General features: G+C 34.4%; 1 protein-coding gene across 4 annotated transcripts in view; it reads right to left on the bottom strand.

The window, feature by feature from the left end:
• Positions 1-930: 930 nt before the first annotated feature.
• The window catches only part of EMC2 (ER membrane protein complex subunit 2), a 54,336-nt gene continuing 37,589 nt past the window's right edge, over positions 931-17,677 (bottom strand). For 2 of the 4 annotated variants that reach the window (XM_035011757.1, XM_035011760.1), the window contains exon 11: positions 8,521-10,995. In XM_035011757.1, the coding sequence (XP_034867648.1) occupies positions 10,909-10,995 (87 nt within the window). In that variant the 3' untranslated portion in view covers positions 8,521-10,908. Of the gene's footprint in view, positions 961-8,520; positions 10,996-17,677 lie in introns of those variants that run through there. The other 2 variants (XM_035011759.1, XM_035011758.1) reach the window with 2 other exon arrangements.

The following is a 17,677-nucleotide window of genomic DNA, read 5'->3' as shown; positions in this document are numbered from 1 at the left end:
GTGGCTCAGTTGTTAAGCGTCTGCCTTCAGCTCAGGTCATGATCCCAGGTACCTGGGATCGAGCCCTGCATCGAGCCCTGCATCGGGCTCCCTGCTCAGCCGGCAGCCTGCTTCTCCCTCTCCCACTCGCCCTGCTTGTGTTCCCTCTCTAGCTGTATCTCTCTGTCAAATAAATAAAATCTTTAAAAAAAGAAAGAAAGAAACCAATAAAAGATTCTTTCCATTCACTCTTTTAAAAATTTTATTTTATTATGTTATGTTAATCACCATACATTACATCATTAGTTTTTGATGTAGCGTTCCATGATTCACTGTTTGCGTATAACACCCAGTGCTCCATTCAATACGTTCCCTCTTTAATACTCATCACCAGGCTAACCCATCCCCCCACCCCCGTCCCCTCTAGAACCCTCAGTTTATTTCTCATAGTCCATAGTCTCTCATGGTTCGTCTGCCCCTCTGATTCCGCCCCCCATTCACTTTTTATTAGCATTTGAAAAACTCTACCTACTTGTATGTTCAGACCTCTAGCATCAAAGCTTACTCAACAGCTGTGTCTTCTAAAATTATACTTAAAAAATTCATTGAACACACCAAGATTAATTTTTACTGTTTGTGTGTATATAAGTCATTATTTATAGTATCTCTCAAATATTTCCATAATTATTCTAGTTGGTAATAACATATTAAAATCGGCCCTAATGTCATTGAATCAGGTTTTAAAAAGTGTAATTCCTGAACTTGATTTGTTATCCATCTCAAGAGGACTTATTAAGTAAACTGCTTTTCTGAAACTATTAACAAAAATATTGTCTTATATACAGCAATATTAAGTCACATGTAGAGGCACCTGAGTGGCTCTGTCAGTTAAGTGTCCAACTCTTGATTTCAACTCAGGTCTTGATGTCAGGATCATGAGTTTGAGCCCCAAGTTGGGCTCCACATTGGGCGTGGAGCCTACTTAAAAAAAAAAAAAAGTCACATGTGAGAACAACGTATATAAAAAAATCCACAATTATATTATTTAGTTTGATTTTGATTAAGATATGCCTACTTTCTGGGGTTTAAAATAACATGAAATCAGCCCAACAGTTTTATAATTTAAAACTTATAAAATTTACTCTAGGTGGCGTACTTCTATAAGCTTGTTGGAGGAAAAAAATATAATTGAAAATCAAGCTTTTTCATTTCTGATCAATGACTGTTAAAAATATGAATTCCAATATTAGTTCACGAACATTTGAGATCTGTTAATAGAAAATTAAGTGCAAATTTAAAGTTACTAAGCTAAATTAGGATATAATTTTTAACACAAAATACTCCATTATGATTCTTTAGACTAGTAAATACTTCCTTGTGGAAAAATATTTATAGAGAAGTCTCATGCAGAAAAATGAAATACCCTCCAAAATGAAATTAAACACCAATATTGTATTCAATTATTTTTACATCTTTAACTCGTATTTTAAAACTCCCTCTCATTCTAATATTTATAAAACTGCAGTTAGGCAAGCACCAGAGTTCTGATTCTTGGGTGCAACTTAAGATACAACCACATCTTCGGTAGCACGTCTATTTCCTGACTGCTGTTAGTTCCCTTAAATCATCACATATACATCATGCTATTTGAAGTTCTTTGGTGGCAAGACAATTTTTATAGTTTTTCTTCGGTCATTTTTATCTGGAACCTCCCAACTTTGATTCCCCTCACAAGAATTATGATCATTTATCCCAGTACTTTTTTTGGTCAGATTGGGGGTGGGGGTTACATTGAGGAATTATCAACCAATGGACTGCGTTTTCTCTGGTTCTCTCTGTCATACTAAGTATGACACATAAAACATAGTGATATTGGATCCAAAATCAGTGGTCATTTGAGTCCAATTCTTTTTTTTTAAAGATTTTATTTATTTGACAGAGAGATAGAGCCGGAGAGCACAAGCAGAGGGAATGGCAGAGGGAGAGGGAGAAGCAGGCTCTGCACTGAGCAGGGAGCCCGATGCGGGACTCAATCCCGGGAACCTGGGATCATGACCTGATCCGAAGACACTTAACCATCTGAGCCACCCAGGCGCCCCCATTTGAGTCCAATTCTTAAAACTACTGGCTATAGTTAACATTTTGGAGAACTTCAAACTGATTTTAAATTGATATATTATGGTAGATATTGTTACCTAGATTTTAAAGAATATGCTATTTGATAAATCTTAACTTTTTGGTCATTCACCTGATAAAATCACATATTCAAATAATTCTTACCCATGTTTTCATGTACTATTTAAGTTCCCTATAAAAGATTTGAATTCACAAAGGATCTCTTAGTAGTATATCTCTCAAGTTACTTAGGTATATAAACTCAGATTTCTTCTCATAGTGTCCATTCTCTACTTGGAAAAGTTCAGTTTTACTTGGACATCTGCAAGTAGACATTTCTCTATCAGTGACTTATTTGCCAAATTACTGTCTCCAAGTTGTTTTGGTGGCAGCAGTTTTTTGAGGTAGAGGAATCTTCCAGGACCTAAAGACCTGAAAATGAGTTGTATGTTGTATGTTCTTATAATGCTTGTTTTCTTATATTAAACAGTGGACATGCAATTGACCCCACTGGAATTCATTCATTTGCAGCTGAAATGGTTTGCTGTGATATGGTTCTAATTTAACTTTTTAAAAAAAAGATTTTATTTACTTATTTGAGAGAGAGAGAGAGAGAGCACAAGCACATTCCATTCAATATACAAAACATACTTGTATACCTCAGTCCTTTATTTTGGCATCAAGGGAAAATAGAGTTGCAAAAAAAAAAAACAAAACAATGAAATGGGGTAAAAGGTGGGGAACAGAAGAGAGGGTAACACAGAGAACACTATACACACATATAATGCAAGAAACAAAGGAAATAATACAAATCTCCACAGAATCACTTGCTTCTTCCAATCAGTCTTCCAATAATCAAGTCAACTGTAGAAAAATGGTTTTCAGATTTTAGCGGGCTTCAGAAATACCTGATGGGTTTGTTAAAACACAAATTGCTGGACAGAGTCCTGAGTCTCTCATTTAGTAGACTGGGTGAGGCTCAATAATTTGCATTTCTAACAAGTTCAAAAATACTTCGAGAACCGTTAACAAAAATTTCTGATAGCCCATTAATCACTTTTGGTCATTTGCAATATCCTTACAGTTGGGGAATTTCTACAGCTTATTGAGAATGGCTCCAGTTTATATTGTTAATCATTATATTTTTCTTTCTTTATATGGTATATATAATCTCACTGGCAGTCTTATAATATTGTTCATATGATATGCAGATTCGATTTTTGGGTAACTTTCTGATTATTTATTTTGCCACAAAACAAAGTGAAGCTAAACTACTTCTGGAAGTAAGATTTGTTAAATAAATTATATCAAGATGTGCATAGTTTGTTTTTTGTTTTTTTTTTTGTATTAAAAGAAATATGTACTATGTGCAGGTATCATGCTAGAACCTGGGATGAAAAAAGTGGACAAATATAGGCATGGTCTCTGACCTCTTGTAATTAGAGAATCTACTGAGGGATACAATTATCTGAAAACATAAATAAGGTGATAAATACTCCCAATGAAAGGTGTATGATAATATAAAAATATGCAACAAACGTTTCCAGAGTAGCTAAACATTTGACATTTCCCAGTTGCTCCACATAATCATCAACACATAAAATTATGGGTATGTTTTTAGCCATTCTAATAGGTGTGGGTGGTATGTCATTATAGCTTCCAATTTGTACTTCCTTATTAATAGCAAATGTTGAACATTTTTCATGTGCATATTTGCCATCCCTACAGCTTCTTTAAGTGTCCAAGTCTTTTGCCCATTTTTTTTCTATTGAATTTTGAAAGTTCTTTATATATTCTGAAAAGTTCTTTATATTTAATAGACGATTGCAAGTATTTTCTATCTATGGCTTGTTTTTTCATCTCTTTTAGCAGGTCATTCTCAGAATAAATTTTTATTTTTGACAAAGTTCAATTTATTCATCTTTTTTAAAAAAAGAGTGCACCTTCGCTGTCACTTGAAGAATTCTGGCCTAACCCAAGGTCAAAGAAATTTCTTCCTGCTTTTTCCGTAAAAACTTTGTAGTTTTACATGTTACATCCAGATTCATGACCCATTTTGAGATAACTTTTTTATAAGTTGGGAGGTCTAGGTTGAGGGCCTTGCTGCTATGAATGTCTAATTTTTTCAACATCATTTGCTGGATATTCAATTGTCCCAGACCAATTCCTTCATTGAATTGCTTATGCATCTGTCTCAAAAATTAGTTTGCCATACTGGTGTGGGTCTGTTCCGGACTCATCTTCTGTTCCACTGCTCTATGTGTCTATCATTCTGACAAAACCACACAGTCAGTAACAATACCACTGTTTTGATTACTATAGCTACATGTCAGTATCTGGTAGTCTAATTCTTCCAACTTTATTTTCATTTGCAAAGTTGTTTAGACTATTCTAGTTCCTTTGCTTTCCATATAAATTTTATAAAGTTCTAGCTACAAAGAATCTGTGATTTTGATATTAATTGTACTGTATCTATAGCCCATTTGGGGGACAATTAACATCCTTACTATATTGTCTTCCAATCCATGAATATGGTATGTCTCTCCATTTATTTAAGTCTTCTTTGATTTCTTTTAATATTTTATTTTTTGAGCAATCATAAATGGTATTGTTTATTCCTAATATATAGAAATATGATTGATTTTTGTTGACCTTTAGTCTATGATCTTGTAAAACTCATTTATTAGTTCAGGATGTTTTTGGAGATTTCCTGGGATTTTCTATGTAGACCATCGGGTTATCTGTAAATATAGACAGCTTTACTTCTTCCTTTCTGATCTGTATGCCTTTTATTCCCTATTTTTAATCTTACTGCACTAGCAACGATATCAAGTACTATGTTGAATAGAAGTGATAAGAGTACACATCCTTGTCTCATTCCCAATCTTAGGGAAAAAGCATTTATTCTTTCATCAAGATGATGCTAGATGTTTTATTTTATTTTTTTAAAGATTTTGTCAGAGAGAAAGAGAGAGAGACAAAGAAAGCACAAGCAGGGGGAGCGGCAGGCAGAGGAAGAAGCAGGCTCCCTGCTGAGCAAGGAGCCAGATGCAGGACTTGATCCCAGGGCCTTAGGATTATGACCTGAGCTGAAGGCAGATGCTTAACTGACTGAGCCAACCAGGCATCCTTAGATGTAAGTTTTATAGATTTTTTTTATCAGACCAAGGAAGCTTCCTTCTATTGCTAAATTAGTTTTCATCATAAATGGGGTTGAATTTTGTCAAATACTTTTTTTACATCAATTGATATGATCATTTTTCTTATTTTCTTCTTAATACAATGGATTGCATTCACTAAATTTCAAATATGAAAGCAGCCTTGCATATCTGGAATAAACCCCACTTGGCTGTGGAAACAATTCAGGTCTTTCCATGGAGAACTGATTACCAGACTGAGGTACATCCATACAATGGAATATTATTTAGCAATAAAAAGGAACAAACTATTGACAGAGCAACAACACTTATGGATCTAAAGGGCAATACACTGAGTGAAAAGTCAGTCTCAAAGGGTTATAAGTTGTATGATTCTACTGATGCAACACTCTTAAAAGTTACATTATAGTGACAGGAAAAAAATCAGTGGATGCTGGTCATTAGGGTTAGATGAAGGTATAACTATTAAGTAGCAAGAATGAGTTTGTGATGTTAGGTTCTAGATTTTGATTATGGTGATTACATGGATCCATATGTCATTTTATGAACGGAAAAAAAAGAGCATGTAAATATTGTGAAATCCAAATAAGGCCAGTAACTTAGTTAATAGTATTGCTGCAATGTCAATTTCCTGATTTGACAATATACTGTGATTAAGATAATAGGAAGGGGCCCCTGGGTGGCTCAGTTAAGCGTCTGCCTTTGGCTCAGGTCATGATGCCAGGGTCCTGGGATCCAGCCCCACATCAAGCTCCCTGCTCAGCGAGGAGTCTGCCTCTCCCTCTACCCCTCCCCCCACTCGTGCCCTCTCTCTATTAATAAATAAAATCTTTTAAAAAGATAATAGTAAGCTGGTGCAAGAGAACTTTCATACTGTTTTTGCAACTTCTTGTGAGTCAAAGTATTATAAAATAAAACATTATTTAAAAAATACAGGTAGAAAAAAAAATAGAGGGGCCTGACCTCAGCAAGATAATGAGTCAAGGAAGGCTTTGTTCTATATGGAGGGAATGTGTACCAAGTTTGTAGGAAAAGAAAGCATTAACAACTCCATGGAATTTAAATGTGGCTAAATTCAGAAATAGATGGGAGAGGAAAGGAAGACAGTTTACAACAGGGAATCTGAATCATCCTTCTTGGTTCTGATACTACATAGAACCTCAAAGGCCATGTATAGAGCAACAAAGGGAAACAACTGAAGAGTTTTAATGAGGGGGAGGGTATAAAGGCATTATTAGTGACATTTAGTCACATTCTAACTGCAATGGAGAACAGACTGAGAAGTGAAGATATAGGAAATCTAGCTTTCTGGTTACTGTTGTAATTCAGCAGTCAGGTAATGATGGCAATGAAAATGGAACAGAATGGACAGATCTAAAATGTACAATGCAGCATAAAATAAACAGAACACAGTTTCTATAAACAGAAAACATCCATCAGATTGGTGACACAGAACTAAACCATTTCAAAGGAATACGGTGAGGGTAGAGGGGTGCCAGACTGGAGCAATTTAAAGAATGGGAGGGGAAGAACAGATACAAATTTAGAAAACTGAAGGAATGAGGCTGTAAACACAAACACAAACAACCCCCCCCCAAAAAAAAAACAGAGATGGGGTAGTAGCTGGAGGTGGATTGTGAAAATGAGGGGAGATAATTTAAAAAGGTAATGAAATGAGCACATTTGAGTGTTAATAGGAAGAATTTAGTTGAAATGAAAGAAAGAAATAAGAAAAATAGTTTAAGGACAAGTGTGAAGAAAAGAGATGATATGACATTTTGGGGAAGGCAGGATGTTCTATGGCAGAAGGCAGTATGGCAAATTCATAAAACTAAAGTAAGGCTTAAGTATAAAAAAATGAGGGGGACAATCATTGGAAATCATTCAGAAAAGGGCAGGGCTAGTTGCTTCTACTGTAAGAGAAAAAGAGGTGAAATCAGGTACAAAAATGTCTGATACTGGGTATGTTTTTCTCTGTGAAATAGTAGGAGAGCTCTATTAGTTTGCTAGGCTGCCTTAACAAAGTACACAGAGAACTGGGTGTCTTAAAAAAACAGGAATTTATTTCATCACAGTTCTAAAGGCCAGAAGTCCCAGATCAAGGTGTCAGGAGGGTTGGTTTCTTCTGTGGAATCACTCCTTGGCTGGTAGATGGGAATCTTCTCTTTGTCTTCCCATGGTTTTTCCTCTGTTGTCTGTGTCCTAATCTCTTCTTATAAAGATACCAATCATATTGGATTACAGCCCACCCATATGACCTAATTTTACCTTAATTATTACTTTAAAGACTCTATCTCCAAATAAAATCACATTCAGAGGTAGTGGGGGTTAGGATTTTGACTTATGAATACTGGGGGGACACAATTCAGTCTATAACAAGAGGTTACTTGTCAAGAGTGAGAAGGGAGATAGGATACATCAGAGGTTCAAAGTGAAAGAGGTTCGAAGTAGTTCTAAATAGTCTAAAAGAGTTCTCACAATGATTACATGAAGTAATAGCTTAAATGGTCAATTTAGTTTAAGTTCAGTTTAATTCAAAATGAAATTATGACTTTAAAAAGAAATTATGACTTTATTATTCCACTAAAAAATTGTTTTACAAGTCAGAAAATCTGAATTCTAATCCCTGCTCTAACAAGCAATGCCCCTTGGATATATCTCTTATTTTTGTCATTTTAAAATAGGAAGAACATATCACAGAATAGACATATGCCTCAGAGTATACTAGAAAGAACACTGACTTGGGAACCCCTGACATCCTGGTCCTGCTCTGTCTCAGAAGAGCTTAATTTCTCAGAACCTTGATTCCTCATCCTAAAATGGAATATAACTAATTCATCTTTAAAGTCTCTTCTAAAATCCTACAGTTCTATGAAACAAAGTAAAATAAAGTTACTTTGAGAATAGATGGATTGTGGCATCAAAAAAAAAAGATTCTTTGAAATATTTACCAATAAAAATTATATGCTCCCAGCATACTGAAGCACTGGTTTTCCATTTCTATCTTTTCTACATCCTCCTCTGCTTCCAAGTCAGTAATATCCTATGGTTAAGGTTGGCTTAAATAGTGTATACTAAGTTGCAACAAGATATTACTTTTTTTATTGTATGTACTTGTCTACTTAACTTTAAATCATTACGTTTTGAAACACCATTCCCAGCATGTCCAAAATTTTAGAGTTTTGCATACTAAAAAAAAAAAAAAAGCTGATGGATATTTATTAGTCAGAAATATACATGGCAAAAGTAACAGAAAATCCAAACAATGTCTTAATCAAGAGTTTATTTTTCTTATGTAATAAGTGCAGAGGTTGGCAAGTGCTCATGTTGGTTCAGGTGTTCAACATGCCATCAGGAACACAAGCTCTCTCTAATCTAACTACAAGGCCATCTCTGAAAAGTAGCTTTTATTCTCCTATTTATTGTTTCGTAGTTGTAAGATGGCTGTTGTATCTCTAAGTATGTTGTTGACACTCATGGCCTGAAGGAGAAAGAGGCAAAAAGCCTCACTTCACAAAGCTCTGACTTTTTAATTTGAAAGGAAGACCCTTCCCAATAGGCTTCTGTTCATTTTATTAGCCTTAAATAGGTCATATGCCCATACTTTAGATATTTGCACACTACCCACGATGGTGGCCCTGAGTCACATGCAGCTATTAAAATTAAAATTAAATTAAATTAAAAATTCAATTTCTCAGTTCTACTGGCCATATTTCAAGTGCTCAAAAGCTATAGTTAGTGGCTACCATACCGGACAGCACAAATACAGAATATTTCCTTAACTGAAAAAAGTTCTGCCTTGGCATCTCACAGACCGTAAGGAATGAAACCACCTCTGTTTTAGGTCAATCATGATACATATCCTAGGGCTGAGGTAAGGTAAGGTCCTTATCTCCTTGAAGAGCAGGGATTTCTGCTCCTACCTGAACAATGTAAGATACCTTAACAAGCAAAAAGTGGCGGTAAAAGCAGTTGGCAAATGTCTGCCACAATAGGATGATCAGTACATTTAAACTGAGGTTTATAAATTACACATTAACAATGTACTTCATAAAAAATTCTTAGCAAGCAGGTATTAAAATTAGAAAAATAAAGTGAAACTTAGGCTGACAGTTATACAAGGCACTACCTTACACAAATATAATTGCTAAAGTAAACACTACCCTAGTGATGGATAGGAGACTGAGATAAGAAAGTAGTGGAATAATATATGAGCACTTTATAGAAAATAAATCTGAGGTGGCTGATTATGTTGAAAATGCGGTTACTAAATTCACTGGCAAAAAAGAGTGCATCCTGTGATAACAAAGATTTGTTGATAAGAATTAGCTTTCTATGGGGAGAATTATTTCACATCTGCTCATTTCTCATGGCAGAATGAAATGAAAAAGACTGCAAAATAATAGAATGAGACCAGATATGGAGAATAATATACTAACAGAATTATTCAAAAGATTAAAAAACTGATATTGACAATAGTTTCTTCCTAAATACTTCCAGGTTGTCAAGTCCTCCATGAACCCCATTTGTCTAAATCCAGCAATGACAAGTATGCAGGAGTTTCTGTATACTATTGTAAACTATCTATATTAAGTAATTATACATGTATGTGATACATACAACATGTAATTTGTATATGTAAATTACAAACTACTACTAACAATACATGCCCTGAATGACTGATTTGTGTCTGAATAAAGTTCTCAAAGTGTCTCAAAGTTCTTTCTATTCCACTGAAACATGCAAAATATTGTTGAAGGTAGTATAATGGTTGTTTATCATGAAAAGAGAAAAAGGAAAAAGAAGCTCTTATCATTACCAAGGAGGCAATTAAATATGAGAATTGTAAAAATTTGCTCTTAAACATAGTTTAGATTTTATTTTCCCTAAGTAAAAATAACTCAGCTACTGAAACCTCTTTCATCCCTATTGTCTGTTTTAATATTATTTTATGCAAAATACTTAAAAGTTCAATAAATTTAACTTTCATAAAGGTTATAGCATTATAGCATTATAGCATACATGAAACTTAGAGCTTTTTATTGGTAAAAATCTCAATTATGTCCTATGGCAAAACAAAAATTTTACAGAGATATTACTGAACATTATTAAGCAAGATTTATGAGAATAACATTATAGCACATAAAACAATAGCCTACTGGAATGCACAGCAAAATCCAACTTGACACTATAAAGAGAATCAAAATAATTTGCCAACATTTTGCTTGTCAGCAATGCATGCTCTGTATTTCTTATCACAAACAAAAAGGAGTTAACTAGAAACTGAATTCTGAAACAACATATTCACTATTTGAGTGTAACAAAAAGAATCTAGAATCTTCAAATGCAAGTTTAATAAATCACATGATTTATTTATGGGATTTCTACATCAGGTTGTGGTTTAAAAGAAGATATATATGTGTGCTATGAAGAGAATGATGTACAATCAATATGAATCTTGTTAAATCTCTCTTCCATGGACTTTCTCCATCTTCCTGCTTATCAATAAAAGGCATTTTTAGGTCTATATAAACATTCTTTACAATTGCCCTCTTAACAAAAAATTAGTATATAAATAGCACTAGGCATTTAGTAGTCACAAGCCAGTAAGTTCAATTGTGCAGTTGTGAAATGTAATGTGAAAGAGTTTGAAACCTTAAGACTGGGTGATCTGCAGTGTTTCCAACATGTCTTCGACTGCCTTAAGAGAGTATTTGGTTTCCTTCTTACTTCGACCTGCAAACTAATTTAAAAAAAAAAAAAAATGCAATTAGGTTCAATTTCATGGCAGGTTCAAAATCACAATCTTACCTTCACATTGCTAATGAGAGCTAACATTATCTATTTTATCACTAGCAAGAAATCAAATATCTTCTTTTCAATAAAACAGAATTTGCGTTTTATTCTTTGCTTTTATTTCCCTTACCTCTGGAGACCTATCTAGAAAAATGTTGCTATGGCCAATGTCAGAGAAATTACTGCCCATGTTCTCTTCCAGGATTTTTATGGTTTCAGGTCTCACATTTAGGTCTTTAATGCATTTTGAGTTTATTTTTCTCTATGGTAGAAGAAAATGGTCCAATTTCATTATTTTGCCTGTGGCTGCCCAGTTTTCCCAACACCATTTTGTTGAAGAGATTTGTCTTTTTCCCATTGCATATTCTTGCCTCTTTTGGTAAAGATTAATTAACCATATAAATGTGGGTTTGTTTCTGGGCTTTTTATCCTGTTCCACTGATCTGTGTCTATTTTTGTGCCAGTACCATATTGTTTTGATTACCAAAGCTTTGTAGTATAATTTGAAGTCCAGAATTGTGATACCTCCTCCAGCTTTGTTTTTCTTTTTCAAGATTGCTTTGGCTATTTGGGGTCTTTTGTGGTTCCATACAAATTTAGGATTATTTGTTCTAGTTCTGTGAAAAATGCTATTGGTATTTTGATAGGGATTGCATTAAATCTGCAGACTGCTTTGGGCAGTATGCACCTTTTAACAATATTTTTCCCCCAACCCATGAGTATGGAATATCCTTCTATTTTGCTTGTGTTGTCTTTAATTTCTTTCATCAATGCTCTAAATTTGGACTTTAATAAAATTTTCATTAAGGCTTCACTTTTAGTTGAAGTATACTAAGATTTCACTGCAAAATTGGCCAATTTAAATGTTTAAGTAGTGTGATAACCTACAAAAACATAAACTTGATTTTAAAACTCTCCTCTTTCGGAATGTTGAAAAAGAAAAGCCAAGCTGGTGGCATCACAATTCCGGACTTCAAGCTCTATTACAAAGCTGTCATCATCAAGACAGTACGGTACTGGTACAAAAACAGACACACCGATCAATGGAACAGAATAGAGAGCCCAGAAATGGACCCTCAGCTCTATGGTCAACTAATCTTCGACAAAGCAGGAAAGAATATCCAATGGAAACAGGACAGTCTCTTCAATAAATGGTGCTGAGAAAATTGGACAGCCACATGTAGAAGAATGAAACCAGAACCATTTCCTTACACCATACACAGAGATAAACTCAAAATGGATGAAAGACCTAAATGTGAGACAGGAATCCATCAAAATCCTTGAGGAGAACATAGGCAACAACCTCTTCGACCTCACTTGCAGCAACTTCTTCCTAGGCACATCACCAAAGGCAAGGGAAACAAGGGCAAAAATGAACTATTGGGACTTCATCAAGATAAAAAGCTTTTGCAAAGCAAAGGAAACAGTCAACAAAACCAAAAGACAACTGACAGAATGGGAGAAGCTATCTGCAAATGACATATCAGATAAAGGGCTAGTATCCAAAATCTATAAAGAACTCATCAAACTCAACACCCAAAGAACAAAGAATCCAATCAAGAAATGGGCAGAAGACATGAACAGGTATTTCTCCAAAGAAGACATCCAAATGGCCAGTAGACACATGGAAAAGTGCTCAACATCACTCGGCATCAGGGAAATACAAATCAAAACCTCAATGAGATACCACCTCACATCAGTCAGAATAGCTAAAATTAACAAGTCTGGAAACAACAGATGTTGGCAAGGATGTGGAGAAAGCGGAACCCTCCTACAGTGTTGGTGGGAATGCAAGCTGGTGCAGCCACTCTGGAAAACAGTATGGAGGTTCCTCAAGAAGTTAAAAATAGAGCTACCCTATGACCCAGCAGTTACCCCAAAGATACAAATGTAGTGATCTGAAGGGGCATCTACACCGCAATGTTTATAGCAGCAATGTCCACAATGGCCAAAATATGGAAAGAGCCTAGATTCCATCAACAAATGAATGGATAAAGATGTGGTATATGTATACAATGGAATATTATGCAGCCATCAAAAAAAAAATGAAATCTTGCCATTTGCAACAACGTGAATGGAACTAGAGGGTATTATTCTAAGCGAAATAAGTCAATCAGAGAAAGACAATTATCATATGATCTCACTGATATGAGGAATTTGAGAAACAAGACAGAGGATCATAGGGAAAGGGAGGGAAAAATGAATAAGACGAAACCAGAGAGGGGGACAAACAATAAGAGACTCTTAATCTCAGGAAACAAACTGAGGGTTGCTGGAGTGGAGGGGGGTGGGAGAGATAGGGTGGCTGGGTGATAGACACTGGGGAGGGCATGTGCTATGGTGAGCTCTGTGAATTGTGTAAGACTGATGAATCACAGACCTGTACCCCTGAAATAAATAATACATTATGTTAATAAAAAAGAATAAAAAATAAATAAAAAAAATAAAATTATCCTCTTTTGACTAGAAAATGTTTATGAAATAAGCATAATTTATAAGTGAAATTTATATTTCTATAGAAATGTGAACCATTTCTACTTCTCAGGCCTCTAAACAAATATTTACAATTTCAACAAAAGTAAAATATAAATGTAATTTCTAGTAAATATTTTAAAGTTGCAAGACATCTCTCAAATTATTTAAAGTCAGAATCTTTAAAATGTTTCAGTAATTATTAGTTGACAAGATATGTTTCTGCAGTAAAGAGTTGTCAAATAAAACTCTGCTACATATTAAAATGATGTAAACATGTTTTAAAATATGCATTTCTAGTTTGTGAAGTTGTAATTTATTTTATAAAATCAAACTGGGACTGAATTTTATAAAGAAAACAAAATACAATGGATTAAAAATGGTATCTTTGCATATTTAAAAGCAAGTTCATGGCATATTAAATTCAATATAGTGCACATAATCAGTATGAGAAACACTGCTGAATATCCCATGATGATTTTAAAATGGGTTTTCTAACTGGACTGACAATTCTCATCATTTATCAGTCACTGAATACTATAGATTAACTAAATAAATGTTCCTTGTGGGGGTAAGAGAAAGTTTATTATATAGATATCTATATTCCCTGTGCCCCTGGTTAAAGTATTGATTAACATTTGCTATTAGCAAAATACAGTATTTTCAAATTAACATCTAAGCACTTAATACATTTTCAAGTGACTGATCTTCCCTGCAAATACCAATGCTGTCGTAAGCACTTAGCACTTGATTTATGATGTGTTCCTTCTCTTTTGTAATTAACTTAATTTGGCAAACTTCTCATGACCTGTTGAGAAAGATTAAGTGATCAAGCACAGGTAAAATCACAGAAGCAATAGACTTCAGGAATTGGTAACCTGCCTCTGACCTTTCTTGGCTGCAGGTTAACATTATGATTCTCCTACTTCCTAAACCATTAGCTTCTATGGTTGAATCTTGATTTGATAGAGTAAATAAAGGGGATTTCTAGAAGAAATGCCAGGGGAAGAGAAAAGCTTCTTATAAGAATCAAGATCACTTTACCTTTCACAAAACATTACTAATTCAAGGAATTCAAATGTTAAGTATACAATTCATAATTACAAAATATGGTAAATAACAACACAACATTTACAACTCTGCCTTTTCATAATTTCCCAAGGTGACCAAAGGATGTGGGGTGTGTTATTACTCCTATTATCCAGTTGATAAATTCACTTTCACAAGGACTTACCAAGAACAGAAAGCCTTTTCTTTTACTACTGCCTATCCAAAGTAAACAGGAATGGTCCTAATCAGATACTTAAAGGCCTAATTCTAAGAAAAAGCTTTGATGGGTCTGAGCAAAATAGGATACCACATAGTAACACTCACTCTGATTTTTTAATTAGCAAAACAGAATAATGAAAAATTTCTGTAGAGCTGAAGTCATAATTAGAATTTTAAAATACAGTACTTTTCTTGATTTGTTCTTAAACATAATAGTAGTAAATATAAATCTATGATTTTTTTAATTAGCTAATTTTTAAAAAATCACCTAAGATTGTGTGTAAACACTACTGACAACCAGTGCAATTCAGAATAAACCAAACTTATTTGTGTCAGAACAAATAAAAAGAAAGTTGGAAATACAAATCTATCACTTCAAATTTTGCCTGACATGCAATTATTTTGTCTATTCCAGAATTATATGGCAATTTAACTGATTAAGCCGGAATTCTATTTTTCCCTCAAATCATGATTTAATTTTCCATTTCCCAAAAGGATAGTAACAGAATCACCTCTGCAATCATAAATAACATATGGACTGCTAGCACAAATTTAACAGTGTACTAAAGAAGCATTTATCTGGAAAATTATTGTGAGTAGGTTCACATTAAAGTTTCTCATGAGCATTAATCAAACTTGCCTGCCTATACTGAACATGCTAAACTAATTACCTAATTGAAGAGCAAGTAGTAGCCATATTCTGTTTCATTATTAAGTAGAAAGAAAGAAGGAAAACCAGTTCTTAAAATCTCATTTTCTCTAATTTACAAGTGCCCAGAAAAACATTACAATAAGGAGCATTTATTCTATACTTTATACTTGTTTATATGCTTAGACATGAGTCATAAAATTCTCAATTAGATCCCAGAAATTTATCTAATTACTAAAATGTCAATCTCTGAAAGTTATACTTTCCACATTAATCACAAATCCTGCATTTTTGTTTTCATACAGTTAGATTTTGTTTAAAAAAACTCTTCTTTCATAATTCCCTATGGATCTTAGGGAAAACACCAGAAAGCATACTCAAATAATACAAACTTGTTTATCAAATTCAAAGATCAATAATTTATCCATTGTGATAACTGGGATAAATTGGGCTAAAATTTACCTTTGCATAATTTGTGGAAAATAATATGGGTGGACAAAATACTAGGATAAATAAATTGGAACACTGGATGGATGAATCTCAGAAACATTATACTGAGTGGAAGAAGCCAGGCACAAAAGAGTACATAACCTATGATCTCATTTATATAAAGTTCTAGTACAGGCAAACTAATTTATAGTGATAAAAATCATATCAGTGCTTGTCTGCAATGTCAGGAGGGGCTGACGGCAGAGCAGCAGAAGGGACTTTCTGGGGTGACAGAAATGCTGTATATCTTGAATGGGGTGATGGTGAGAAAGTAGTATATATACACTTGTCAAAACTCAACTGTGCATTTAAAATATGTGCACGTTATTGTCTATAAATCAAACCTCAATAAAGCAGATAAAAAGAAAAAGGCAAAATAAATGAAAATAGAAGGTGGGGAATACGGAGCTTTACAATAGTGTAAGAAATTGCCAAATGACCACATATTTCTCTTGCCATTAAGAGGTGAAGTATTACATCCCCTGAATCTGGGTTGACCATGTAACTTACTTTGCTCAATGGAAAATTAGCCATATGTGACACAAACAGAGACTCAAAAAGCCCTTAAACAGTGGAGTTTGCCTGTTTGCTACTCTTGGAACCCTGAGACCACCACATGAATAAGTCCAAGTTAGCCTGCTAAATGAGAAACACGAGGCCCAGCACTCCCAGCTGACAGCCAGCCAAAGTCAGATATTTAAGTGAGGCCATCAACCACTAGCATGGTGCAGAAACATAAATAAGCCCAGTCCAGACGAGCAGAATTACTCAACTGAGCCCAAGCCAAACAGCCTACCTATAGAATCATAAGCAAAGAAGTTGTTATTTTAATTCACTAAGTTAGCAAAAGGTAATGGATACAAATATTTATGGAATCTGATTCACAGAAAGAACCCAGAACTTCTACAGAAAAATACAAGCTTTAAAAGCACAAAGAAATTTTATTTAAAACCTGTTACTGGTGTCTGGGGGCAAGTAAATTTTGCATGATGGGTTTAGTTGAGGAGTACTGGAAGTTGTTATACAGAAACCTGACAAGACCAACTGAGAGATGTGTCATCTTCCTGCAGTGGTATCTAGAATGATAGAAACTGGCAAAAGTCCTTTTTTCTATCCTTTCCTATAGAGTCAAGAGAAGACAAATCATATCTTCAGTAAAGATGGGTAAAACATCACTGTGGACTAAGGAGTTTATGATGCAAAACTCAAATACTGAAGAGTACCAGTGACCCTCTTAGAGCTCCTTCCAAAGAATGCGGAGACTTTTAAGTCTGTAAATAGAATGGATCTAGTAAGGCAAAATTAAAAAAAAAAAAAAAAAGAATGGCAGGGAGGGCAAATATTACTAAAAAACAGCGTTTAGATCTATGAGCAATGGCTTAAAATACTGAAATGACAGGTTGATTGATGTCCAGTGATAAGGTGCATCTCATAAAGCAGGGAAGGGCATACTTGTCTGGCCTTATATTACTGAAGAGACAGGGAGAAAGGAAAACAAACAAAACTAAACTCTGAATTTAGTTACTACTCAGAGCTTTAAGTCTGAAATGAAAAGAGAAAACAAGTGAGGGTAGGCTATCAATTGTTCCCATGAGAAAATAACTGAGAGTGAAAAACTGCATTTATAGCTTCAGATACATTTATACCTGACATTTCTTTATACAGGCAGTATATTGTGGCTGTCAGAGCATCAACTCTGGAGTCAGACTCCCTAGGTTTAAAAACTTCTGTCATTCATGTATCATATGAT

This window comes from Mirounga leonina, unplaced genomic scaffold (genome assembly GCF_011800145.1).
Source record: "Mirounga leonina isolate KUSES-001 unplaced genomic scaffold, KU_Mleo_1.0 Mir_165, whole genome shotgun sequence".
Classification (NCBI taxonomy): Eukaryota; Metazoa; Chordata; class Mammalia; order Carnivora; family Phocidae; genus Mirounga; species Mirounga leonina.
The sequence above is the reverse complement of the archived record's forward strand: the minus strand, read 5'-3'. Positions and strand labels throughout refer to the sequence as shown.